The following is a 27626-nucleotide window of genomic DNA, read 5'->3' on the forward strand; positions in this document are numbered from 1 at the left end:
CTCCCAGCCCCAGCTGTGCTAACGTACCAGACCCCACTCTAACCCCAGAGCTGGGAATGGAACCCAGGAGTCCTGACACCCAGCCTCCCTTCCTCCCTCTAACAACTAGACCCCACTCCTGCCCATTTTGGGAGCCAGGACGCCTGGGTTCTATCTGGGCTCTGGGAGGGGAGTGAAGGCTACTGGTTAGAGCAGGAGGAGCCAGGACGCCTGGGTTCTATTCTCAGTGCTGCTGTATGACACCAGGCCTCTCTTTTCCTCCCATTTTTTGGGTATGGAGACTGTAAACTCTTTGGGGCAGGGCCTGTCTCTCGCCTCGCCCAACAGGGCCCTGATCTCAGCTGCGGCAGGGACTGTCCTTGTGTCTGTGCAGCCCCCAGCACAACGGGGGCCTTGCTTCTGCCCCGGTCTCTTTAGGTGCTGCTGTGTACGGATCAACAGACCTGAATACTAAAAGCCATGGCACCGCCATTGCCCTGCAAGGGCTAACTGGGATTCTTACCCCTGTGACCCTCTGTGCATCCCCCCCCGACAAGTTCCCCGAGTCTCTGCCCTGAGCCCCTCGTGCCGCTGCCCTCATCAATGGCAGTGAAGAAAGCCGCCCAGCCCTAGCAACAAATGAAGACAGGGAGCGGGGGAAAAAAAAAAAAAAAAAAAGCTTTGCAAAAATTGGTCACACCAGTAGGAAACCAGCAGCGGTGGTTTGCGACTACACCCGCCCCCCTGCGCTTATCCGTCCCCCTCGGGGAGCAGCGATGGACGGAACAATCCAAGTAGGTTCTGGACATGTTCCTCCACCTGCCGGCGTCTGGGCTCCAGCCGGCGCTGGGCTGTGTTCAGTTCCTCTCTCTGGTGCCCCCCCCCCCCTTTCTGGTACAAAAAAATTTCCTCTTCTCATTTGTCGCACTCGATGTCACTGAGCTTAAAGAACCCCAACCAAAGCGCCCCAGGGAGAGACACCCACGGCCCTGCTCAGCTGAAGCCCTGCAAAGGAAGACGCCTTCCCCTACCCATTCCCAAGCATATGGGAAGGGGGTTGGGATTGGGGAGCATGGATGGTCAACCCAAGCAGGGGAGAAAGGATCTCAAGCCAGAAGGGAAGTGGGAGGGCCTGTGCCCCCAACATGGAGAATTTGGGGTGGAACCTTGCTTAACAGGTCAGTCTGTCCTTTCTGTCTCTGTCCCCTTCTAGCTTTATCTAGCGCTCCTGTTTGTTCATTTGTTCTTTTTTGTTCCTTTCCTTCTGTAGCTTGCAGGTTCTTGCTTGCTTTTTTCCCCCTCTACCTTTCATGCTCTTTCTTTCCTTCATTTTCTATTGTTTTTACTCTCCCTTTATTTCTTTCTCTGCCTTTCACACTCTTTTCTCTCTCGCTGGTTATTTTTTTTCACTTGCTCTTTTTCCTCGCTCCCTTCCCAGCCAAATGGGTTCTCCTTGTGCACAGATGTAGGGGCAGGTTTCCCTCCTGACCACCAAGTGGATTAAACACGCCCCACGAGCATATTATGGGTTACCCAGCAGCTCCACTGACAGGACCACGGCTGGCCCGGGAAGCTGGGAACCTGCATCAAACCGAAAACCCGCTGGCATCAAGGGAACAAGATCCGTGGCCAAGACCCAGTTGGATTTTGGGGGCAGCCTTCGATACTTAGAGGAGGGGCAGGGAAGACGTTTCTCGGGCTCAGAGCCACTTTGATCGTCTCCAAGATTCTAACGCTTTGCAATCGTGCTGGGCTACTACATTTGTTCCTCAGTAGAGAAAGCCGGGGCGTAAAGCCTGTTTGTACAGCAGGGAGCAAAAGGGGGGGGGGTCCCAGAGCCAGCAAGGAAATCACAAGGGCTATGAAGATTAATCCACCGTCATTCCTGGAAATCAGTGGCAGCGAGGCACCAAAAAGCTTGGGAAGGTCTGAGCCTGCTGGACAAAAGCTACTGCACCCAGAGATTGCTCAATCCTCCGCACTTGGTTCTGCGGCCACGTTAAGCACAGTCCGGCAAGAGGATGTTTTAACCAGCAGGCTGTGGGGAATTAGCAGCCTTGGTAATGACAGTGGGGTCTTGTTGGCTCCCTGGCCAGCGGCATCTTGGCTGTGTCCAGGGGGATTGTTTGATTTGCAGGGTGCTGTGGGGCTTTTTTGGGGCAGTGCCCTGAGAGGGGCCTCCCGCCCCCCAATGATAGGTGCTGTCTACCCCCACTTCCTAGCTGGGGGTGTCCCCCACCAGCAAAGCATCCCTCCACTTGATTTCCAACAGGAAGGGGGAGGGGGTGAGTGTGGGAGCCAGGGCTCCTGGGTTTAGGCCACTCACCTCTCCCTGTTCCATCCCTCAGTTTTTCCATGGAAGAGGAATAAGGACAAAGTTGCCCCCAAACCCCCCCAAAGGCTTCAGAGGTGGTTCTGCAAGGAGGGGATGGCTGCAGCCAGGGCGGCGAGTTCAGGGGTGGGATCTGAGGGGCTGTTGCTACCTCAGCACAGGAATTAACCCCTGGGCTCAGGTGCCTGGGACAGGGCCGTCTTTACTGGCCCCTAGGGCAGGGCACAAGGGAGGGTGGGATGGTCCAGGCAGAACCATAGGCCAAGCCAGCCTGGAGCAGCCAGATAGAGCTGGTGCCCCCTAGCAGGGGACCATTCCCCACCCACCTGAGCCTGCCAGTCCCTGCCCTGGGACAGGTCGGAGCTGGCGTCCCCCAGAGGGGAAAGGCCCCATGTCCCAGTCCCTGCCATAGACCTGAATGCGCATTAGTCAGTTTATTCAGAACAATGGGAATTACAGAACGCCACAAAACCCACGTGGGATCCCCCCCACACCTGACACTGCTCCCCCATCTCCGCTCAGCCCCACCAACCCTCCCACCACCAGCATCTGGGTCACCCCCCCTTACACTGACCCCCCACCTTGCGGAAGAGGGGACAGCTGGGTTAGGCCCCCAATAACTCCACCCCAGATAGGCGCGTCCCACCCACACTCCTTCCCTAACATGGGTGTGGCTACCTACAACTGCACCCCTTTGGGGGCGAGGCTCCCCGAGCCCCTCCCAGGCAGGACAGGGCCATCAGGCCCAGCTGTGCTGCTGGAGGGTCTTGAGGGCCAGGGTCCAGCGCTCCAGCCACTGCTGCAAGGTGAGGCCCTGGCGGTGCTCCGCCGGCAGGGAGAACTGCCCCGGCTGCTCCCACCTGAACACAGGGACGGGGAGAGAGAGGGCAGCAGGTGAGATGGCTCCTTCCGGCCCCCCGCCCCAGTTCCCCCCCCAGCACAGACACCACCATGTCCACACTCAAAATCTGCCCCCCCCAACATCATCCCTTATGGCATATGCCCCCCCCGGCCGCTCCCTAGGTACGCCCATTCTCCAGAGGCACCAGACCACCCCCTTCCTTCCCACCCCAGCCCCCAACCCCCCAATCAGTCCCTCCTGTGCCCCCCCCTCCACTTGGGCAAGCCCCCTTCTTCCTCACAGCCCCCACCCCACCCCTGGCAGGGGAGAACCAACCCTGGACCCCCTCCCAGCACAGGATGGGCAGGGCCTCCCCCCTCTGGAGAACAAGGCGTCCCATAAACCAGGTGGGCGGGGGCTCCTCACCAGGCGTCGATTGTGGCCTGCACCTCAGGCCAGCGCTCCATGCGGTGCTCGCACTGCTCGGTCACCAGCTGGATCCGCGGCCCCAGGGCTCCGGCCTGCTCCCGGTCGTGGTCCCGCAGGGCCTGCAGCAGGACTGGGGGAAAGAGACATTGGTGAGGCCCGGAGGAGTTATGGCTGGAGGGGGGTGCTGAGCTGCGCTGGGCGGATGCCATGGTCCTGCCACCCTTCAGGCCGGCTCGTGTGCCAGGAGGGTGCCCCTCGCAGACTCTGGGAAGGGGCCGCAGGCTGGGGGTCGCCCCCCTGGAGCCATGGGGAGAGCTCACCTTGCACGTCGGTCCCCTGGCGCTGCTGCAGGCTGGCTAGCGCCTGGCTCTTGTAACTCAGCTGGGCACGCAGGGCCAGCAGCTCCTTCTTCAGCTCAGCCATGTGGGGCAGGAGGTGCTCCGGGGCCTGGGGCAGAGACAGATAGACACAGGGGGTGAGGGGAGACAGGACCTGCCCCCTCTCCCCCAAGATCACCCCCCAGGGAGCTCTGAGGAGGTTTAATGCAGAATAAACTTGGGGGGTGCTCCTGCCCCACCCCCTCCCCGGGGCCCCCCATCCCATCTCTTCCCAGAAGAGGGGTTCACTCCCACCCTGTGGGGAGACATTCCTGCTCCCTGCCCCATTGCTCCACCAAGTGTGCGTCTCACCTTGTAGAGAGGGAAGCCGGCAGCCTGGCACACAGTGAGGAAGGCCCGGTGCTGGGCGAGCCCCGTCCGGTCCAGCCGATGGATGGAGAGCTCGTGGGCCGGGACCTGCTGGGACCTGGAGGCGGGGGACGACCGGGTCAGGGCAGCTGAGGATCAGCCCCTGAACCCCTCACCCTCAGGCATCCCCCATCCCCACCGGGCACCCCAGCCCACAGCCCTCCCGCTCCCCAGGAAGGGCTGGCGGGGCCCCGTCCTCACAGCAGCCTGCTGGCATAGTACAGCATTGGTACCCCCGGGAGAGCAGGTACCAGTGTTCCCAGAGTATTAATACCCCAGAGAGTATCAATGCTCCTCTCACCGCTAGAGGCTACCGATGCTCCTAGAGCATTATCAGCCCAGAAAGTATTAATCCTCCTACCACAGATCTCGGGTACCAAGGCTCTCAGAGCATTACCCTCCTCCCCCCCCCCCCCCCGGAGGGAGTATTCATGCACCCACCAGAGTATTAAAGCCCCTGCCCTATTCTCAGGGTATTAGCTCTCCGCCCAGAGAATATGGGGTTTTCATTAGTATTCCCCAGCACCAACGCTCCTGCTCGTCTCCGTGCCCCGACTGCAGCATTAATCCCACTGCCTAACCCCCCCAACGCATTATTAAGGATCTACAACCTATCCTAAAGGATGACCCAACACTCTCACAAGTCTTGGGAGACAGGCCAGTCCTTGCCTACAGACAGCCCTGCAACCTGAAGCAAATACTCACCAACAACCACATACCACACAACAGAACCACTAACCCAGGAACTTATCCTTGCAACAAAGCCCGTTGCCAATTGTGCCCACATATCTATTCAGGGGACACCATCACAGGGCCTAATAACATCAGCCACACTATCAGAGGCTCGTTCACCTGCACATCCACCAATGTGATATATGCCATCATGTGCCAGCAATGCCCCTCTGCCATGTACATTGGTCAAACTGGACAGTCTCTACGTAAAAGAATAAATGGACACAAATCAGATGTCAAGAATTATAACATTCAGAAACCAGTCGGAGAACACTTCAATCTCTCTGGTCACGCAATCACAGACATGAAGGTCGCTATCTTAAAACAAAAAAACTTCAAATCCAGACTCCAGCGAGAAACTGCTGAATTGGAATTCATTTGCAAATTGGATACTATTAATTTAGGCTTAAATAGAGACTGGGAGTGGCTAAGTCATTATGCAAGGTAGCCTGTTTCCTCTTGTTTTTTCCTACCCCCCCCCCCCCCCAGATGTTCTGGTTTAACTTGGATTTAAACTTGGAGAGTGGTCAGTTTAGATGAGCTATTACCAGCAGGAGAGTGAGTTTGTGTGTGTATGGGGGTGGGGGGGATGTGAGAAAACCTGGATCTATGCAGGAAATAGCCCGACTTGATTATGTAAAGAGTTGTCACTTTGGATGGGCTAGCACCAGCAGGAGAGTGAATTTGTGTGGGGGGGTGGAGGGTGAGAAAACCTGGATTTGTGCTGGAAATGGCCCACCTGTTGATCACTTTAGATAAGCTATTACCAGCAGGACAGTGGGGTGGGAGGAGGTATTGTTTCATATTCTCTGTGTGTATATAAAGTCTGCTGCAGTTTCCACGGTATACATCTGATGAAGTGAGCTGTAGCTCACAAAAGCTGATGCTCAAATAAATTGGTTAGTCTCTAAGGTGCCACAAGTACTCCTTTTCTTTTTGCGAATACAGAGTAACACGGCTGTTCCTCTGAAACCTGCCTAAGTACTGATGCTCCTCCCAGAGGACCAGCACCCCCAGCTTGGGGCAGAGGAGCAGAGTACCAGTACTGCTCTGCAGGCACCTCCCTCCCTCCCTCCAACCGGCAGATCTCAGGGTGCTTTTCCCAGGGTGGGTCTCAGCCCCGTTTCAATGGGACACAGGTGGGGAGGGAAGGGGAGGGGGGAGAAAATCCCAGGAATCCTGCATACCCCAAGTCCAGTAGTGCAGGAGGGGGAGCACAGGTACACCCCCAAGGCCAAGGTGCGCCCCCCCATATGGGGACCCAGCCCCTGGGGCAGCCCAAGAGGGGACAGTTGGCCCCAGGACCCTGCTTGCTGTGGGGGAGAGCAATCAGACAGAGCAGGAGGGTGGGGGGAGACTCACCCCGGGAGGCTGCGGTGCAGCAGGCAGGGGAGGGCGATGGCCCCCAGCTGCCGGACCTCGCGCTCCACCCCCCCGTGCAGCCGCTGCGACTCCAGGGTCACGTCCTGTTCCGGGCCCAGCAGCTTCCTCTGCACGAAGGCCTGGACCTGAGAGAGAGAGAGCGGGGTTTGGGGGAGACCATGCTGCTGCCCCGCCCTCCCAGCCCTGGGCCCCACTCCCCCAGCCCTGCCGGTGCCCCTCAGGCCCGACCCACAGCCTCCTGGTATCCCAGCCCTGGACTCCCCCATCCTCTGTCAGTGCCCCTTGATCCCGCCCCATGGCATGGGAGGGTGTCTCACCTCGGCCTGGTCCTTGTGGAGCTGGCATTTGATGTAGGAGGTGCCTTTGATCAGCGCCCGGACCTGCTGCTGTTTTTCGCGCTGGGGGGAAGGGGGTAGAGAAAGTGTCAGTCCTGGGGCTGCTTCAAGACAGTGTCCCTGCTCCCCCCGGGCCAGTAAGGCACCCCAGATTCAACCCCGCAATCGCTCCCTTTCCCATAGAAGGAACCCCCCCGACCCCCAACTTGTCCACTCCTTCCTTTCCCTGCCTCCCCTCCCGCTCATCATCCCCAAACCCATATACTCCCCTCAGCATGCACCCCCTCTACTTCCTTCCCCACAGGCCAGCCAGGTACCCTGTGGATCCCCCTCCAGGAACCCCCCACCCACGGACACCCTCCCAGCCAACCCCACCTCATCCTCCTGTGTGCCCTACTGCCTCCCCACCCCCCAGGCAGGTCCCACGTCCAGAGGTTGCCCTGCTCTGGCCCCCAGATTCCCCCCCGCGCTTCCCGCACTCACCACCAGGTGGCGGAAGTCCAGAATGTGACTCTTGCTCTGCAAGGCCTGCAGCTCCGCATGGCGGGCACTTGCCTCCTGCTCCAGTTCCTGGCAGCCTCGACGCAGCCCATCCCGCAGCCCTGCCAGCCGCACAGCCCGCAGCTCCAGCTCCAGCACCGCCCTGGGGGCCGGGCGGGACAGGCCAGTTCAATGGGGGGGTGGGGGGGAGTCTCCCCAGCAGGGGGTGCTCACCACAGGGCCCCGAGAGCACAGGGGGACCCCACAGGACAGGGAAGTCTCCCCAGCAGGGAGTGCGCTCCAGGGGGCCCTGACAGAGCCGGGGTACCCCTGGGGTGGGAAGTCCCGCCAGCAGGGAGCGCTCTCCCAGCGGTGGGTGGTCACGAACTGTGCAGGGCTGAGTTCAGGGGGCGGGGTGTCTCCCAGGGCCTGCAGCAGCTACCTGGCGAGGATCGCGTGCTCCGAGCCGTCCGCCACCAGCCGGTGCATCTCCTGCACGAGGGAGGCCAGCTGGGCCGTGCAGTGCTGCTCCCGGGCCTGTAGGGGGAGCTGCTGCACCCAAAGCCCCACAGCACCCCTCTCTCTCGAGCTCTGACTCTGCCCCCACCCCCAAGTACAAGCCACCACCACTGGGGGGCGATAGCTCCGTACAGCACCACACCCCCACACTGTCAGCCCCTTAGCGGTACCCACTTGAGGGCCTCTACGTCGCGGGGAATGTCAATGCGGCTGGTGAGCTCCTGCATCTGCAGGGTGTTCTCCAGGGCCAGGTGCTCCAGGGCTGCCTGGACATGGTTGGGAGGGTGGGAACCCACCATGTCCTGCGTAGGCAGAGAGGTGGGATGAGCCAGAGTGGACCAGGGACGCTGTACTTTCCCTCACGGCTGGCTCCAATGCCCCATACGGGGCTAGAGGGCGCAGCGCTGCTCCTTCCCAACCAAACCCCATCGCCAAATCCCACAGGGAGATCACCAGAGCCCCATGCTGGCATTCACAGGGCTCAGATTACCGGGTACCCCTTGTCACTAGAGCCTGCCTTGGCATCTCCAGATTCCCCCCCATGAGATCCAGGACTGGGATCCCCAGATCACCACCCCCAACTAGCAGAGGGGAGCAGGATTCTCAAATTCCTCTCCCCCCCGCCCAGGATCTACCCACTATCCTCTCCCCAACTCACCAGTACTTCAGGCTCCAAGCCAGCAAATCCGAGGTCAGGCAGCTTCCCTCCCACCGTCAGCTCCACCTTGGCCTTTCTGCAGAGACCAGAGGAGGCTGTGAAAATTGTGGGGGGGGGGGGGGGGAAGGGGAAGGAGAGGAAGGGGGAGCACAGTTCAAGACATCCCCCCCCCCCCCCCCCCATACCCAGCGGGACCCTGCCATGGAGCAAAGGATACTGAGAGATGCTACCCAGGATAGGCAATCCCCAATCCCTAATGCCACCTGCCATGGGACCCCCTACCAAGGAGCAAAAGATTCTGGGAGCTACTGCCCAGCAGAGATGTCCACCGGATAGTGCTTCAGAAGCAAAGGATTCCGGGGGACGCGACCAGGAGCAGTGGGGACCCCACGCTAAGGACGGAACCACCCCCCACACACCTGCTGATGTCCTTCAGCTGCTCCAGCCGCCCCCTCAGCTGTGCTACGCTGCCCTGCAGCTGCTGGCGTTCCTTGGCCAGGCGGGCCGCATAGGCCTTGAGCAGCAGGGAGCGGCGCTGGGCGTCACGGATCCGCTCCTGGGCCGCCTCCAGGGAGACTTCTGCGGGGTCGGAGCAGAAAGACCATCAGGGAAACCTCACCCCAAGCCCCAGACGCTAACTACAAGGCCCCACTCCCCTCCCAGAGCTGGGGATAGAACCCAGGAGTCCTGGCTCCCAGCCTCTCCCACCCCCCTGCCCCGCTCCCAGAACCCAGGAGTCCTGAGGTGATGGGTGTGAACCCCACAGGTGATTGTCTGGGGAGGGACCATGGGGGAAAATCAGCAGCCCCAGGGGCCACGGGAACCTTGCGGATGGGGAAGAGACCACGTGGGGAGATGCTACCCCCAAAGACGGCAAGGCAAGGGAACAATCCTGCCCCGCCCCCCACAAAGAAATGGGGGGAAATGGATTTGGGCTGCAGGGGGACGATCCCACTGGGTGTTGGGGGAGAACAGATGGGAGGACTGGGGTGGACTTTGTGCCCCCCACCCCCAGAGCAATGGCCTGGGGTAGAGCGCTGGAGGCACAGACTACGCCGCCTCCCAGATCCTTGGGGCTCCCCCCTTACCGTCAGCCATGACCTCGCGCTGGGCTGTCTCCATCTGCAGGTCCAGCTGCTGCAGCTCCCCACGCAGGCGGGCCACGCCCTGGGCAAGCTGCTGGCGCCGCTCCTGCTCTGGTTCTGACCCACCGGGCTTTCCCTGTGTGGAGGGGGAGACACCGACTGCTATAGACCCAGGCATCCTGCTCATCCCACGGCAAGGCCCCTGTTCCACCCTGCAGCACCCCAATCCCAATCCCCCACCCTCATCTCCCAGATCCACAGCTCAGCAACAAGGCACCCACTCTCCCCCACCCTATCCCATGCCATAGGACCCCTCTGCACCACGATCCCACCCCGACTCACTTCCCACCCACTGCTCCCACCCTATTCCACCCCGCAGCACCACCTGATCCTCACCTTGCCCCACGACCCCATCCCCTACCCTGACCCACTCTATCCCATCTCACAGCACCCCGATCCCCTTCCCCGCCCCTCCAAATCCAGATTACCATCCCCTACCGACTCCCCCACCCACCACAGCAACACCCAATCCCATCCACAACACCCGTCCCGTCCCATCCCACCCACAGCCCTCACCCACACGCCCCTATCCACCCAGCAGTCTCCACCGGCCCCCTCACCTCTGCCTCCTCCAGATGCCGGTACCTGACGCAAGGCCTGAGTAAAGGAGGCTGAACGTAGAGAGTGACAGAGGCCTGGACAGACGGACAGACACACAGACGTCAGAGAGAGCTCGGAGCCAGCAGGCTTCGAGGTCCAAGGCCAGGAGACAGACGCCAGCCAAGGGTCGGCAAGGAAATTAAACCCGCTCCTATAGGGCATAGGGGACACCGGGCTGGATGGGCCCAGGGGCTTGGTCTAGGCAGGGACGGGGCAGGACACTGGGCTGGATGGGCCCCTTGGTGAAAAAGCTGCCCATAGTAACAAGCCCCCACGGCAAAGGGGAACGAGGAAAGGATACCACAGCAAGTTCCCTCGGATCTTCTTCACATTCCTGTGAGGAAAGAGAGAGGGGTGAATCTACTGCAGAAGCAGCAATGGCTCTGGGAACAGAGGGGGTCCAGTGGTTAGAGCAGAGGAGGACGGGAGCCAGGACTCCTGGGTTCTACCCCTGGCTCTGGGAGGAGACCTGAAAAGCAGAAGGCCCCATGTCCGATTCCCCGCTGCTGCCCCCCTGAGCCAGCCAGACCCCCGCCCCGGGGCCGGGTGGGAGCCAGCGGCCCTTTGAGGGGAAAGGCGCCGAACCCCATTCCTCTCACCTCTGGTGGTGCACATGCCGGGTGACGTATCTCCAGATCTCCGCACACTGGCCTGAGCACATCCTGGGGATACAGAGCAACAGCATCAGCCCCACGGGGACGCGACCGGAAACCTCTACGAGGAGCATGGGTTGCCCTTGGTTGAGGGCCGTATACCTCCCCCACGTCCCTGCCCCAGGGCTGGATACCCCCTTTTCCTTCCCTCCCCCTCACAGGGCTCGGGGGTAACCTGGCAGGGGGCTGGGAGGCCCTTTTATGGGGGAGAGCGGAGTGTGTGTGTGTGTGTGGGGGGGGGCCTCTGGCCCCACAGCTGGGATATAATCAAGGGGCAGTGAATGGGGATGTGGGGGCAGCAGGGCAGTCAGGGAACCCATGGGGAAGAAAGGTGGAGGGCTGGGGGCTGGGGCAGGAAGGTACCAAGGAGCAGAGGAGCCAAGGGGGGTCCAAGGGGGGAGGAGGACCAGGGGGGCAGGAGGCGAGGAGAGAGGGAGGCCGCCCCCACAGCGGGGACCCAGAAGGAGCAGGGGAAAGGTGGCCGGGGGGGGAGCCGCAGGAGCCCGCCGACAAGGAGGAAAACGGAAACCCGCGGAACAAAAGGAGACCGGGAGCATGCGGGGGGGGGGGAGCGGGGGGCGGGAGGCGGAGGGTGCCAGTGCTGGGAGAGGGAGGGAGGGTCCGGGAGCTGGGGGGTCCCGCGCTGGGGGGGAGGGCGGGGAAGGAGCCGGGGGGCCCGAGCTGGGGGGGAGGGTCCGGGGGGGGGCGGGAGCCGGGGGGGGTCCCCGCGCTGGGGGGGGTCGGGGAAGGAGCCGGGGGGGCCCCGAGCTGGGGGGGAGGGTCCGGGGGGGCGGGGAAGGACCCGGGGGGAGGGTCCGGGGGGGCGGGAGACGGGGGGGGTCCCGCGCTGGGGGGGGGGTCGGGGAAGGAGCCGGGGGGGCCCGAGCTGGGGGGGAGGGTCCGGGGGGGGCGGGAGCTGGGGGGTCCCGCGCTGGGAGGGGGGCGGGGAAGGAGCCGGGGGGGCCCCGAGCTGGGGGGGAGGGTCCGGGGGGGCGGGAGACGGGGGGGGTCCCGCGCTGGGGGCCCGCGGCTCTCACCGGCGGAAGGCCCCGTCGGGAGCTTCAGCTCCAGCGCGGGCCCGCCCCGCTCCATACCGGGACCCGAGCACCGAGCGCGCCGGCCGCTGCCGCAAGGCCCGCCGGGAGCTGGGGGCGGGGCCTGCCGCTGCTGGGGGGCGGGGCCTGCCGGCAGCCGCAATTTGCTGTTCCCCCCTTCAGGTGCGGGTCCCAGCACAGGCCCCAGGGTGGCCCCTCCCCGGTGTGTAACAGCGCCACCTGCAGGCTTCCGGCAGGACGAAGAGAAGGCGCAGCTCATGTGCCCTGCGCACTGAATTCCCGCGGGGAAGGTAAAAAAAAAAAAAAAAAGTGCTTGAGTCGCGCGTGCTGCAGGGGGCGCGAGCGGGGCCGCGAGGCCAGGGTGAGCAAGCCGGTGCCGTCAGCACGCTGCAGCGAAGGGGCCGGCTTCATGCAAATAGAGAGAATCTTCCGGGCAGAGAAACGAGTGACAAGGCGACCGCGAACAAGCTGGAGGAATGGAGCAGTTTTGAAGCTCAACTTTCAGGCCGGAGGCGGTTGGCTCCGACTGGTGAAAATGGAGCGGAAAGGCAAAGGCAGTCGGAGTCGAGTGGAAGTGGTCGGAGCATGGCTGTGGCGTTAGGGCCGCTCAGCGGCAGCGGTCACCGTGGCGTGGAGAGCGGTGGGAACGGGTGGGCTGCAGAACAGCTCAGCGGAGGGGTATCGCTTCTCGGCCTTTTGGCTAAGATCAAGTGTAGTATCTGTTCTTATCAGTTTAATATCTGATACGTCCTCTATCCGAGGACTATTTATTAAATGGATTTTTGGAACAGGGAGATGGAATAGGAGCTTGCTCCGTCCACTCCGCGCATCGACCCGGTATTGCAGTTTTTCCGGGAACGGTGCACCTCCCCTCGGGGAGATTATCGTGGTTCAAAAACAGATTCAATCGCTCCCTTTCTTTTCCGATCCCCAGGCATTCAACTCTTTAGTTTGCTCGTGGGGAGCGGCGGGTTGGTCGGCTGCGTTGAGGGTCTGTTGTAATCCTGGGAGCCGGGCGAGCAGAGCTTTTTGTGTGACTGGAGAATTATTTAAAAAGCCGGGACTCTGCTCTGCGCCGTGAGAGCTTTTAGCAGGAGGAGGCGGGAATCGGGGTTTATCAGGCAGATACTTCTTTATAGACACGTGACCTTCAATAGTATAAAAAAAAAATAACCGCCTGATGAGCGGATAGACAGGTTGTATTCTTCTCCCCACCCAACAGCTGGTCCATGTGTTTTGATTTGTAAGCTCAAGTGAAGGCAGTAGGTGTGGTACTGCACCCAGCACGCAAGGGCCCCAATCCTCTGTAACAGACGTTCAAAACACTCCTGTGTAACTTCTGGTTCCTAGGGTGTGGCTTGGGACGGGACGCTTCAGGTGGCTGCCCGTTTCACAGTGCTCTGCAGAGCAAAGATTAAACTGTTTGTCTCCTCTCCCAGGAGAGTACGTTATGCAGTGTGTGTGACATGCTTTACAGCTGTGAAGTGCTCGGGGTTACTCTTCTGTGAAAGGTTTCAGAGGGGTAGCCCCGCGAGTCTGTATCCGCAAAAACAACGGGGAGGAGTCAAGGAGAAACTGCGGCGCTGGAATTAATTTGCAAACTTGACACCATCAAACGGGGCCTGAATAGAGACTGGGAGCGGCTGGGTCACTACAACAAGTAATTTCCCCTCTGTTGATAGTCACACCTGCTTGTCAACTGTTGGGAAGTGGCCTCCTGAGCCCTGACCCGCCCCCCAACTTGGTAAGGCAACTCCCATCTTTTCATGTGCTGTATATTTATACCCGCTTACTGTACCTTTCACTCCATGCATCTGATGAAGTGAGTTATAGCCCACAAAAGCTGATGCCCAAATAAATGTTTTCGTCTCTAAGGTGCCCCAAGGACTCCTCGTTGTTTCTTCTGTGAAAGGCTGGTTTGTGGCAACGGTTTGTGGAGACGCTACCTATGCCACTGAAAGAGCTTCTCCCGTCCGCCTCGGTAGCGTCTCCACTAAATGCTTCAGTGGCCCAGCTGCAGCGCTGGGAGTGTGAGCCCCTGGCTGGGAGAAATCCATTGCCCAAGCTATCTCCCTAGGAGAACCCAGTCTATACCCGGGGGGGGGAGGGGTTGGGGGGGAGATGGGGCTAGGTCAATAGAAGGTGTCACTCAGGGAATGCATTTTACACCAACATCCATTGGAAGCGTAGACCAGGGCTCAGGGAGAGAGTTGTTTCCCCCTCCCTTGCAGTTTTTTGTTTTTCCACCAAGCTGTGAAATCACAACCAGCCCCAAGGGGAGAGAAGAGAGAGAGAGAGAGAGAGAACTGCCAAAATGAAGTGAGCTCTGGAGAGTGAGCAGAGCTGGCTGTTGTGACCCACGAAGGCTGCCGCCTTTCGTCTACACGGGGGCATTGACTGGCCTCCTAGAAGCAGAGTAACCACTGCGCTGTAGCTCTTCCAGTGTCACCCCCCGACACGGGCACTCTGTTCCAAATAAAAGCAACTTTAGTCCCCAAAATTACTACTCCGCTTCCAAAGCTATTCCGCTCTGGCCATGGCAGGAACTGTTCCCAGGTAGACAAGCACCTACATCTGCAGGGCTCCCACGCGACCGAGTTGATAGCTTGGGCATGTTCATTGGTGCCCCCTTAGAGGAAGAAACTGCTGAGGGCAGTGTTGTATTCTCCCTCTCTCCCGCCATCAGGCCTGCACGCCAACATAGTCCAGCACGTTATTTGGCTCCGTACAGGGGAAAATGGATAAAAGTCTATGGCCTGTGTTAAACAGGCGGCCAGATCAAATGATCCCGTTGTCCCTGCTGCCCTTAAAATCTAGGAATCCATTCTTGCAGCTTTACCTAGTCTGAGAGGCAGCGAAAGGAAGGGAGGGAAAGGCAAAGGAACCTTTGAGATGACAGCCCCTCCCCAATAAATGGCACGTTTTCAATACTTAAATATCAAACGGGGAACCCCCAGAGTCTTAACAGTCTCGGTCTCTTCTCCGCAGAGCTAGAGCGGACCAGCCCCTCAGAAGCTCTTTGGGGTCTAATCTCCTCAGAGACCGATTTATATTCAGAGCGAGGAACAGGGACAAGCAGCTCTCCAGCGCGTCACCCGCTAAGGCAGTGGAAACTGAACCGGACTTCTCTTTTCTTCTCTTTTCTTTTCTTTTACGGGGATCTTCTCATGCACGCTCCACAAAAAGTCACAGGAGATAGGAACAAACAACTGGAAGAATTGCCGTTGTGAAATATATGCACCTTTCTGGATGTACTGAGCTCTGCTCCGCCAGGGAGACGGAATAGGAGCTTGCTCCATCCACGCCACACGTCGACCTGGTATTATTGCAGTACCTCCAGGAACGCTGCACCTCCCCTCGGGGAAACTACCAGTGGGGAAGGGATCGGGGGGGGGGGGGGGGAGTGGGGAGAGAAGAGAAGAAAAAAAAAAGTTGAGCTGTGTGTTGGCTTAGGGTGCGGTGTCCCTCTTTGTAAGAGGCAGAGCTGAAGTGGGGCGCCGGCCTGTGATTTAGGAGATCTGGGTGCAATTCCCTGCTCCACCACAGACTCCCTTTGTTACCTCCGGTAAGTCGCATAGCTTCCCTGTGCCTCAGTTCCCCACCTGTCCGGAGGGAACAGCAGCCATGCCCTGCAGATTGCGAGGGGCTCAAATACTATTGTAATGGGGGTCCACTCAGTACCGAAGACAGGAGCTAGATCCTGTTCCATCTCGCGGAGCCGGACTGATACCAGACGACTGGGTGAAAAGCACTATTGAGAAGGGAAGTATTCTCACACTTGCAGAGTCTGAAAGACCAGCTTTGTTCTAAGCGCAGATGTTAATTTTAGATTTCTGCATCTTCCCCTCCCAGAGTCAGTGGGGGACAAGGAGCTCCTTGGCACCAAGGATTCAAGATCTACAACAAAGACTAAAGGCAGGAAAGAGGTAGACGAGCAGAGTTACGGGGTTGGAGTCTTTATTATTAATATTAATAGCAGAGTAGCACCTGGGAACCCAGCTGAGGTTACAGATCCATTGTGTCAGGCCCAGCACAGACATAGCTTGAGAAGCAGCCTTTGCTCCACAGACCTCAGTCTGTCCCGTCCCCCCGCCCCCCGCTCCTTTGAGAGGGGCAGGGGGCCATAAAACTAGAGATCAGACTTCTCCAGGTTAGAAAAATTAGGTGAGTAACACCTTCTGCACTGGTAGGGGGGGCAAATGCTGTGGTGATCCTATTGTATAGTTATGCAGGGCACCGGCACCCACCAGTCACTGATCTTTTACCTAAGAACAAAATAGTTCCCTTGTCCCCTAAACAGAACAAACCCTCCGAAACCCAAACGTGTGGGTCCCGCTCCCACTTAGGTTCAGAGAACAACTCGAAGAGCCTTTACTGAGCTTTGCGGGCAGTTGAGTGGCTTTCAGACATTCCTTGCTACCTGCTAATATCATCTGAGAAGCGAAACCAGTCAGTCCTCTGGCTTCTCTGCAGCTGAATAGCCACAGAGGGCTCTCAGGTCCCTTTCCTCCAAGCTGCCTCTTTGACTTTACACAAAAACAATAAAAAGGGGTTGCCTGCAATTCCGCTATCCCCGTCTCCGACTGTGGCCAGTACCAGCTGTTGGACAGAAAGGTGGGAGAAGCCCCAGAACGGGCAACGGTGGAAGCAGCTGCCCACAGCTAAGTTTCTCCCCCTCCCCACAACCCCATTACTCAGGTCTACACAGAAGCGTTCCGTTTTATAACCTGCAAAAACGTCCCTCTGACCAACAAGAACACTCTCCTTATTTTACAGATACACTCAAAGGCCTTGATCCTGCAAGGTGCCAAGAGCCCCACACACCTGGCATTCTCCAAAACCCACTGGTGTCACCCCACCCACTCCCCTTTGGACAAGCAAGGACACGCAGAGGACAGTGTTTGCCAATGCTTGGAACCCTACAGACATAGGAACCCCTCGAGACATAGAGGAAACCCACGGATCACCACACCTATCTTCCCAGATCCAGAAATCACCAAGCAATGTGTGGTCCACCGGCAGGCACCCAGATCCCACAGAATACGCTCTGAGGAGACAGTCCGGGACAGGCACCTTAATACGCTCAAAACCGCCTTCGCCAAAGGGGGACACCCCACCAGAGAAGGACATCGCATCGTGGAATGGGCCACCCAGAGACACCAAGGAAACGTGCTTCAATACAGAAATAAACCCCCCGCCGACCGCACACCCCTAGTGCTCACCTACTACACCCTACGCTGCAACCCATAGGGGGTATCAAACAACTAAAACCCATAGGAACCCCATCCTGAAAGAAACCTTTCCTGAGCCCCACTTCTGGCCTTCAAAACAACCCCTAGTCTCTCTCCAAGCTCATCATCAGAAGCGAGCTCCCCACAGACCAGGACACACCAGCTCACGGCAGCACCAGACGCAAAACCTGCAGACACATCTCCACGGCTTACAACGACCAACACACTCCGCAACACGCCTTTCGAGAGCCACGGGTCCTACACACGCCAGTCGCAGCATGTGGTTTACCTCATCCAGTGCCCCAAATGCCCCCACAACAACTATGTGGGTGAAGCCAGAGAGTCACTATGCTCACAAACGAGCAGGAAAATGATAAGACAAGACCACCACGTCGTCTGTGGGTGAGCACTTCTCACAGAGCAATCGCTCTTGTATGTGATCTATCAGCCCTCGTCCTCAAAGGAAACACTCTCAGAAAGACGGGCCGGGGAGTTGAAATTCATAACTTTGCTAGACACTAAAAATCCCGGACAGAATAAAGATACCGGCTTGAGGGTTTATTTACAACCACCTGGAAACCGCTAACCGCCTCCCCCAACCGCGTTCCCCTCCGCCCCTTTACTTTCTTTCCTGTGACCGCAGGAGTGTCAACAGGCCACTTCACCTCAAAAAAGGGCCCCTTGAAAGGTGTTAACTACCCTAAACAAGCGATTCCGCCTCTACCTGGCAAGCAGTGAAACTCTGAGGCTTTGTCTACACTTTTCAGAGCAACAGCCCTGTTATTGTCTTTCTGGGGGCTTAAAAAACCCCCACAAAAACCCCACCCGCGCGCCCGAAAAACAGAAGTTTAACTCCGAAAAGCGCCTGTGTGAGCAGCGCTCTGTGTGCGGGGACCTGCTGCTGCTCCTGGGGGGTGGAATGGTTTTGTCTGCGGGAGAGCTCTCTCCCGCAGACAAACCGCAGCTACACTGCGCGCCTTTTAGCGGCAGGGCGGTGGCGGATTTGTCACGCCCCCGAGCAAGGCAGTGATACCGATGTAAGTCTGTAGCGTGCACCTGGCCCTGCTCCGGTTTACTTTTGCCAAGGCGAAACACGCTGTTGGCACCAACCATTTATTCTCGGCACACTTCTCTCTGCCCGCCCCTCCCCCGAAAAAGGAAACCTAAAGCACCCAAAGGAAGGGGTAAAATTAGCCATAAACGAGACAGACACACATGAGCTTAACAAACAATAGACACACCCCACCAGCTACAGCCTGAAGGGTCCCCTTTCCACACGTCTCTGTGGGCACTCACCCGGGTCATCATCTTTCAGAGCTCCTGCCGCTACTCCCCCGCTGCCAAAGGCTGAAGGACCTCGTCCACAGGGAGAAACCCAACCTAAATAATGCCCCAGGCGCCTCCCCTTTCCCCACCATCTCTTGGGAGGCCGCAACAGCCATAAAGTAGAGGTAGCGGGGACACACAGCTCATTTCCAGGACACCACCAACAGGAGGAGGAACTGGGACCTGTGTCCTTGGGTATTTTATGCCTGTAGTTAGGCACAACAGGTCTTGGCTGTGGATCTGAAGACAGCGGATTTACATCATACCCGTGATCCATGTGCGACTGAAAAAAATATGCACATATATAAAAGTGGGGAGGGGGCAGCGTAACTGCCGGCTTCATTTTAAGCGGGAGAAAAGGAAGGTCTGGTAGGTAGGGTACTGAACTGAGCCTGGAAAGTCACTGGTTCTATTCCTAACTCAGCCACAAAGGCCCAGATCCGACCTCGAAAGTGTTTAGATGCTTAACTCCCACTGATTTCCATGGGAGTTAAGTGCCTAAATACCTTTAAGAATCTGGGCCCAGTTCCCTCGGTGCCCCGGGGCTAGTCATTTAATTTCCCAGGGCCCCGATCAACGAACAGCACCACTTCCCTCCTTCACAAGCATGGCGGGGATAGAATCAGGAGGTGCCCAGAGACTGCAGTGGTGGGGGCCAGGTAAGTACCTCGACCGATTGCGGTTTACCTGGATTCCTTAGGGCAGTCCCAGGATGGCAGACAACCCAGGAGCTGGGATCAGGTAACAGGGTTTATTTCCGTATTCGCCTTCACGTCGGACGGAAAACAGAGCGAATGCTGAGCCCCTCGAGTCACGCCGGAGTCAGGTCCAGCCTCCCCGATCTCTGCACCTTCAGCCCGGCCCCTCGGCGGAGCGGCTCTCCCGCCGCTGCCCTTAATCCACCTCCCCGAGCGATGCCAGGAGAGGTGGGGGTGGGGGGTGGGGGCGGGACGGGATTTACGGTCAGGTGCCCCCCCCTCACAGATTTCTGCCAGGGTTTGCTGGCACCGCTTGGCCACATGCTCCCCCCAGCAGCCAGAGCCTCCGAGCTGCGCCCCCCACGTAGGAGCAACAGCTGGGAGGCGGCTGCTTTCTCTGGGGGGGGGGGGGGTTCGGAGGGCGGGGAGCCCGGGGCTCAGCCAGCTGGCGGGGGAGGGGGGGGGTTCGGAGGGCGGGGAGCCCGGGGCTCAGCCAGCTGGCGGGGGAGGGGGCGGGTTCGGAGGGCGGGGAGCCCGGGGCTCAGCCAGCTGGCGGGGGAGGGGGGTGGGTTCGGAGGGCGGGGAGCCCGGGGCTCAGCCAGCTGGCGGGGGAGGGGGCGGGTTCAGAGGGCGGGGAGCCCGGGGCTCAGCCAGCTGGCGGGGGAGGGGGGTGGGTTCAGAGGGAGGGAAGCCCGGGGCTCAGCCAGCTGGCGGGGGAGGGGGCGGGTTCAGAGGGCGGGGAGCCCGGGGCTCAGCCAGCTGGCGGGGGAGGGGGCGGGTTCAGAGGGCGGGGAGCCCGGGGCTCAGCCAGCTGGCGGGGTAGGGGGCGGGTTCAGAGGGCGGGGAGCCCGGGGCTCAGCCAGCTGGCGGGGGGGCGGGCGGGTTCAGAGGGCGGGGAGCCCGGGGCTCAGCCAGCTGGCGGGGGAGGGGGGCGGGTTCAGAGGGCGGGGAGCCCGGGGCTCAGCCAGCTGGCGGGGGAGGGGGCGGGTTCAGAGGGCGGGGAGCCCGGGGCTCAGCCGCTCGGGGCAGCGGATCAGTCGGTCTGACCCCTCCCCTCGCGGCGCACGGGGCGTAGCAAGCCCAGCAGGAGCCCCCTCGGCCCCCCCCCCCCCGGTTCCAAAGGCGTGGCCGGGTTCAGGACTCGTGTTATGCTCCGCCCCTCCGCCGCCCGGACCAATAGGAGCTCAGCCTGCCTCCGGCTCAAAAAGGGGGCGGGGAGGCCGCCGGGTTTGGTCGGGTCCGCGCCCGTGAAGGGTCTGTCGGCACCTACTGCGCGTGCGCTGCTCCCGCCAGGTGGCCAGCCGGCGGCAGCCAAGGGGCTGGGGAGACCCGGGTTCGGGGCTGCACAGGGGACACTGGTGGGCAGCAGGTGGCTCTGTGCAGGGTGACCCTCTCTCTAGGGAAAACTAAGGACCCACCCTCCCTCTGCGGGGAAGCGGTGGGACTCTCTGCGTGGGGACGCTACAGGTACTCGTGTGTAGGGACTGGGGCGGGGTGAGGATCCCGCTGTAGGGGAAAGCCTGGCTGCTTCAGGCCCACCGAGGCTGTCCGAGAGGGTTCTGAGCAAGGTCATCTGCAAGTGCCCAGGAATAGTGGGACCGGGGTGGGTGAGAATCCACCTGTGGGATGGGGGACGAGACCTCTCCCTAGGGTCAACATAAGAGATCCTTGCATAGGAGAAGAGGCCCCCATTCGCTGTTCGTTTTCCCCCTCGCTCTCTCTCACCCAGAGTCCAGTCTCCCTCCGCTGCCAGGCAGCAGCGTGTCCTGCGCTGTCCAGCCTTCGGCCAAGGGGCTCAGAACATCCGGGCTTCTTTCTCCACCGTGCAGGAGGCTTTCTCTTTCTTGGGCCAGCACCGCCATCTGGGCTCTGCCCTGTCTGGGGCCAGTGCGGTCACTGCCCCACAGAGCTCCACACCCGACTGGAACACAATTAATGCAGCCAGGCAATAGCCATCGAGGCAGGGAGGGAACGGGGCCTCTGTGCACCATGGTGCAGAGCCCACAGCTGGGATCCTAAATCTGCAGGTACTTGGGAAGGAATAAGATAGTAGTGACACTGATGTTTGGGCCGAAAGGACCATGTCCTGAGCTCTCCCCTTCCACACTGTTCATCGCTTCAGTTGGTATTATCAAGCGCCTGCAAGCTCGAAGGTTCCAAGCCAGCAGGTATTTCAAGCAACTCCACCATCAAGGTGTGTCTGGACTTTATTTCCAGGCTGCATTTCAGTATTGAAAACGTCTTGTTTAAGAGTCTGGGACAATGTACACTCCAGAAAAGAATCAACTGGACAAATGCATTAAATTGGACACTGGAGTTACACCAGGACAAAACCGCACAGTCACCACTGAACGGAACTAACCTGATCAAGCAAAACTAGAACCTTTCACAAGAGTTGATAGAAGAGCAGTTTGCTGCTATTTCTGTAAAAAAGCCAAAGTAGCAATTTAAAAAATAAATTACATCAATTTGGTCCTGCAAATAGTCATCATTTTCTATAGTCTAGAAACAGAAAACCAGACAAATAACTCTACTTGACAGCAATTTTGAGTTTTCGCTTACGAGAGCCCCTCAGCGTAAAACTACCTTTGAAGTCGCAGGGCATTCAGGCCCGTGATCCTTTTGCATTTCAGGCTCCCCGTGGCTTTAATGAGAGCTTTGGTGGCAGAAGGAAAATGAACTATATAATTATTCAATCTATTGAACAGAATGAGGCCCAAACGAAAGCCCTAGTTTTAATTAAATGATAGAAAACAGTCATACCTACTCCCTTGAAGTCCTGTGATCGTTCCATAGAGACCAGTTACTAAGGGACCCCTTCTGCCAGGTGTTGTCAGTAGCAGCAAGGACCTGGTTGAAATATCTAGAGGTTCTGCGTGAAATGAACAAACACGCTGGCCACCGAGAAGCCTGGGGAAAACGAAATCCCCCTCCTTAGGCACCCTTAACAGGCAAATCTTCTCTCGCAAGTCCTCAGTAACTGTGTCATTGAAACAAAGAAAACTTATACGAGAAAAGGAACAGCATTAAGGTAGGACGCAATAAATCAGCTGCGTGGTGAATGAATACAAAGCAAAATCCCCACTTCCACAGTACGTTGGGCAATGTTCTTTGCCTCAGTTTCCCCGCCTGCAGATCTGACAGTCCTATGGACAAATATTCCTTTAGCACACCGCTCCTGCTGTCCTCCACTCATGGTTTGCGGTCAGAAATTAGTACTGCTCCTCCAGGACAGCATCTCTCACAGCCACTACTGTCTTCAGCCACAGTATAAAGGTTGAGTTCTGAGGCTCTATTACATAACGCAGCTCTCAGTGATTCCAGGTAACAGCTAATTTAGACTCCATGATTTTGTACATGTATCTGGGATTATGTTTTCCAATGAGCATTATCTTGCATTTATCAATATAGAATTTCATCTGCAATTATGTGTCTGATAATTCTGTTCTTTACAATTTGTTTGGGACTGAAGTTAGGCTTACTGGCCTGTAATTGCCAGGATGGCCTCTGGAACCTTTTCTAAAAATTGGCATCACACGAGCCACCCTCCCGTCATCTCGTACAGAAGCTGATTTAACTGATAGGATACATACCACGGTTAGCAGTTCTGCGATTTCACATCTGAGTTCCTTCAGAACTCTTGGGTGAATACCATCTGGTTCTGGTGACTTATTACTGTTTAATTTATCAATTTGTTCCAAAACCTCCTCTAACGACACCTCAATCTGGGACATTTACTCCGATTTGTCACCTAAAAAGAATGGCTCAGATTTGGGAACCTCCCTCATATCCTCAGCCATGAAGACTGATGCAAAGAATTCATTTAGTTTCTCCGCAACGGCCTTATCGTTCTTGAGTGCTCCTTTAGCATCTCAATTGTCCAGTACCCCACTCGTTGTTTAGCAGGCTTCCTGCTTCTGATGTACTTAAAAACATTTTTTTTGCTGTCACTTTCTGAGTCTTTGACTAGCCGTTCTTCAAATTCTTGTTTGGCCTTCCTAATTATATTTTTACACGTCGCTGGCCAGAGTTTCTGTTTTCCTCAATAGGCTTTAACTTCCACTTTTTTAAAAGGATGCCTTTTTGCCTCTACCTGCTTCTTTTACGTTGTTATTTAGCCACAAGGGCAATTTTTTGGTTCTCTTACTGTGTTTTTTAAGCTGGGCTATACATTTAAATTTAGCCTCTATTAGGGTGTCTTTGAAAGGTTTCCATGCAGCTTGTAGGGATTTCACTTTTGGCACTGTACCTTTTAATTTCTGTTGAATTAACTTCCTTTGTGTTGTTCCCCTGTCTGAAATTAAATGCTACCGTGGTGGGCTGCTGTGGTTTTTCCCCTTCTCTCCCCCCCGGGATGTTAAATTTTATGTTATAGTCACTGTTACCGAGCAGTCCAGATCCTGTGTTCCACTTGGGACTAAATCAAGAATTACCTCTCCTCTTAGGGGTGCCAGGGCTAGATGCTCCAAGGAGTAGTCATTTACGGTGTTAAGAAACTTTCTCTCTGCATCCCATCCTGAGATGACATGTACCCAGTCAATATGGGGACAGTTGAAATCCCCCATTATTATTGAGGTTTTTATTTTTATAGCCTCTTTAATCTCCCCGAGCATTTCACAGTCACTATCATCACCATCCTGGTCAGGTGATCCGTAGTAGATCTCTACCGCTATATTCTTTTTCTCCGAGCATGGGATTACTATCCATAGAGATTCTGTGGTACAGTTTGGTTAATTGAAGATTTTTCTGTCATTCGACTGCGTGCTTTCTTTCACATACAGTGCCGCTCTCCCACCAGCGTGACCAGTTCTGTCCTTCCGATAGATTTTGTACCCTGGTATGACTGTGTCCCATTGATTATCCTCATTCCCCCAAGTTTCTGTGATGCCTCTTATACCTATATCCTCATTTAATAGGAGGCACCCTAGTTCACCCAACTTAGTAGTTAGACTTCTAGCATTTGTATATAAGCACTTTAAAAAAATTGTCACTTTTTGGCCATCTGCCATTATGTGATATAATTGAATGGAGCTCTTTCATTTCACCGTTTCTCATCAGATCCTACCCGTATGTTATCATATTCCATCCTCTCCTCCTTACTTGGATATAGCGAATTTCCATTCATAGATCCTCCCCTAAAGCATTGGCTCTCAACCTTTCCAGACTACTGTACCCCTTTCCGGAGTCTGATTTGTCTTGTGTACCCTCAAGTTTCACCTCACGTAAAAAGTACTTGCTTACAAAATCAGACATAAAAATACAAACGCATCCCAGTACAAAGTGCTGACTTGTGCATTGTTACCACACAAATATAAAATAAATCAATTGGAATATCAATATTGTGCTTACATTTCAGTGGAGAGTGTAGAGAGGAGTGTAAACAAGTCATTGGCTGTACGAAATTTTAGTTTGTACTGACTTTGTTAGTGCTTTTTATGTAACCTGCTGTGAAACTAGGCAAATATCTAGACGAGTTTGAGGTAAACCCTGGAAGGCCTCGGCGTACCCCCAGGAGTACACGTAGCCCTGGTTGAGAAACGCTGCCCTAAGGGAAGTCTCTGTCCGAACCGCATGCTCCTCCGCGCCTGTCCGCTTTCCCCTAGCCCTTAGTTTAAAAGCTGCTCTATGACCTTTTTAACTTGACATGACGTCCTGTTCCATTTTGGTTTAAGTGGAGCCCATCCTTCCTGGATAGGCTCCCCCCTTTCCCAAAAGGCTTTCCAGTTCCTAATAAATCTAAACCCCTCTTCCCTACACCGTTGTTTCAGCCAGGCATTGAGACCCTGCAGTTCTGCTGTCTAACTGGCCCTGCGCGTGGAACTGGAAGCATTCAGAGAATGCTACCTTGGAGGTCCTGGACTTCAATCTCTTACCTGGCAGCCTAAATTTAGCCTCCAGGGCCTCTCTCCTATCCTTCCCTATGTCACTGGTACCTACCTGGACCACAACCACCGGCTCCTCCCCAGCACTGCACAAACGTTTATCTAGATGTCTCGAGAGACCTGCAACCTTTGCACCAGGCAGGCAAGTCACTAGGCAGTTCTCCCGGTCATCGCAAACCCAGCTATCTATGTTTCTAATCATCGAATCCCCCATTACCATTACCTGTCTCTTCCTAATAACTGGAGTTCCCTCCCCCAGAGGGGTATCCTCAGTATGACATCAAGTCCTCAGTGTGACAGGATACCATGACATCATCTGGGAGGAGGGTCCCAACTATGGGATCATTTCCCCCTGCTCCAGTTGGATGTTCTCCTTCCCTGAGACTTTCATCCTCCTCAATAGCACAGGGGCTGTCAGACTCGGGGTGGGACCATTCTACTGTGTCCGGAACGTCTCATGTATGTACCTCTCTGTCTCCCTTACCTCCTCCAGGTCAGCCACTCTGGCCTCCAAAGCCCATACGCAGTCTCTTTTGAGGGCCAGGAGCTCCTTGCACTGAATGCACACATACGCCACCCACCCATTGGGCAGATAATCATACATGCTGCCTTCAGTGCAATAAACTGGACAGCCCCCACTCTGTGGCTGGACTTCTGCCTGCATTCTCTTTTTACTCCTGCAGCTGTTTCCTTTATTGTTGTTTTTATCGGGGCTCTTTATTGCCTTAAGTTTAAAGAACGTTAATTAAGTGTATCTCACCCCCTCCACCCCCTCCCTAACAAAACTCCCCTATTAGCTGCTTCTGTTCACTAGCTCCTCTGGCTGCTCAGGAGCAGGTTTTTTAAAGCCCTGTTCTCCCTCAGTAGCCCTGCCCCCTCGTTAAGGGGTGATGAGCGCTGAAGGGCTTGGGGAGTCCAAGCCTGGTAAAGAAGCTCTCAGCCTTGCCTAGCAGGCTGCTAGGCTCAGCAAACGGTGCCTCAAGCAAACAGAGCACGCTGTTGGAGTCATACAGCCCCAACAATGGACTTCCCCACTCCCAACTGATTTGCAACTGACCGGTAGCAGTCTGGATTTGCCAGCTTCCGCACAGCGATTGCAACACGCTTCTCTACCGAAAGGGCAGCTCTCATTCTGGTATCCTTGCGCCGCAGGTCGGGGGCCCGCTCAGCAGATAGCTCCAGGAACGTTGCTTTACGCATCCTAAAGTTCTGTACCCACTGGTCCTCATCCCACACCTGCACGACAATGCGATCCCACCAATCAGTGCTTTTTTCCCTAGCCCAAAAGTGACGGTCTACCGTATGCAGCTGCTCTGTGAATGCCAAAGGCACTGATAAAAGTTGCTGCTGTCCATATCACGCTCGGGAGCCTGCGATTCATCCTCTGTCAGTAACTTTGCGAGTAACTCTGCTGCCACGTGCAAGGTCCTCGCGACAATTAACAGCGCACAGGAGAGAAGTGCGGGATCCATCCTCTCTCACTGTAGATGCTGGCACGCACTACAAAGACTGACAGTCAGAAAAACGGCGCGAAGGGAAAGCCAAAGCAGTGCGAAAGGAAGCCAGAAACCATTGGAGGCCTGGGACACAAAGCGGTGCATGATGGGACATTCTGCACATCCCAGGATGCGCCGCGCTCCATTTAGCGATGGGGAAACTGATCTGTCCTCGTCAGCCGCTGTATGCTCCTTTTTGCTGTGGGGTTGTGCATGGGAATATATTTGCGTCTGGTTAGCGGGCAACGTATCCTTTGCTCGTGACACAGTTTATGATGATTTTGTTTTTCCTTGATGTATAGGGCTCTCGGCCCTGTGTGCGCTGTTTCTGTATTGATATTTTTCTACTATTAAAGCCACCACGTGGTGGGTTAAAACTGAACCCTTCTACAAATGTTCATGTACAGGATAAATGTCCTGATGCATGGTACATTCATGTCATCTATTCAAATGATATATAAAAGGAAATCTGCCAAGATTATCTCTTGCACAGTTAAATGGAGATCATGTGGTGGCGCTAACCAGATCTATCTACCCTTTGCTCTTGTTTCCTTTCTGATAGATTTTTGTTTACTTTCTGCATTCTTGCTGCCCAGTGCGGTGGCGGTCACTATGTGGACAATTAACTCCTACTCAACCTGTACTTGTCTCTAGACGGGCCGTACCTAAGCAGATCATCGTTAGGGTTGTGGAGCTGTATTTCTGTGGCTGGCCATCTGGCTGTAGTTTGTTTCGAGATAAATCAAAACACTGGATCTTTTTTATTAGAACTAAGGTTTATCTTGCACTAACGGTACTATGACACTTTTTAAATGAACAGATCACTTCTAAGTAACTCGCTGGCAAAAAACATTTAAGACGGCCTTTGGCGTTGGACCAGTCATCCCAGTGAACTTGACTTCTTTTCTATGGTTTTGTAAAGATTGTAATAAAAGGTTGACTTAAAGCAGCTTAAAAATAAATCTGTTTTTATCCATTCAATATCCGGTACTTCCTCTCTCTGAGGACTGCGTATTAAATGGATTTTTGCCATCGGGACATGGAATGGGAGGCTTGCACCGGCCTGGTGCGGCAGGCCTGGGGGGAACGGTGCAGCTCCCTTCAGG

The 27626-nt window shown here is 56.5% G+C and overlaps 1 protein-coding gene and 1 non-coding gene across 2 annotated transcripts; one reads left to right on the forward strand and one right to left on the reverse strand.

Annotated features, from left to right (window-relative positions):
• Positions 1 to 2860: 2860 nt before the first annotated feature.
• LOC125626105 (HAUS augmin-like complex subunit 5) lies at positions 2861 to 12007 on the reverse strand. The gene is given in 17 exon segments (XM_075122732.1): positions 2861 to 3171; positions 3579 to 3711; positions 3902 to 4028; positions 4271 to 4385; positions 6422 to 6567; positions 6760 to 6840; positions 7261 to 7420; positions 7700 to 7900; positions 7951 to 8085; positions 8087 to 8180; positions 8431 to 8510; positions 8854 to 9013; positions 9523 to 9655; positions 10140 to 10164; positions 10481 to 10513; positions 10779 to 10841; positions 11870 to 12007. Coding segments are annotated over 16 exon segments (1806 nt in total). The 5' UTR covers position 10841; positions 11870 to 12007; the 3' UTR covers positions 2861 to 3050.
• Positions 12008 to 12567: 560 nt separating this feature from the next.
• Positions 12568 to 12758, forward strand: LOC125626237 (U2 spliceosomal RNA). Its single transcript, XR_007353708.2, has one exon. It is a non-coding gene; the product is annotated as a U2 spliceosomal RNA (small nuclear RNA).
• The last annotated feature ends 14868 nt before the right edge of the window (positions 12759 to 27626 follow it).

Source organism: Caretta caretta, chromosome 24, assembly GCF_965140235.1.
Source record: "Caretta caretta isolate rCarCar2 chromosome 24, rCarCar1.hap1, whole genome shotgun sequence".
Lineage (NCBI taxonomy): Eukaryota > Metazoa > Chordata > Testudines > Cheloniidae > Caretta > Caretta caretta.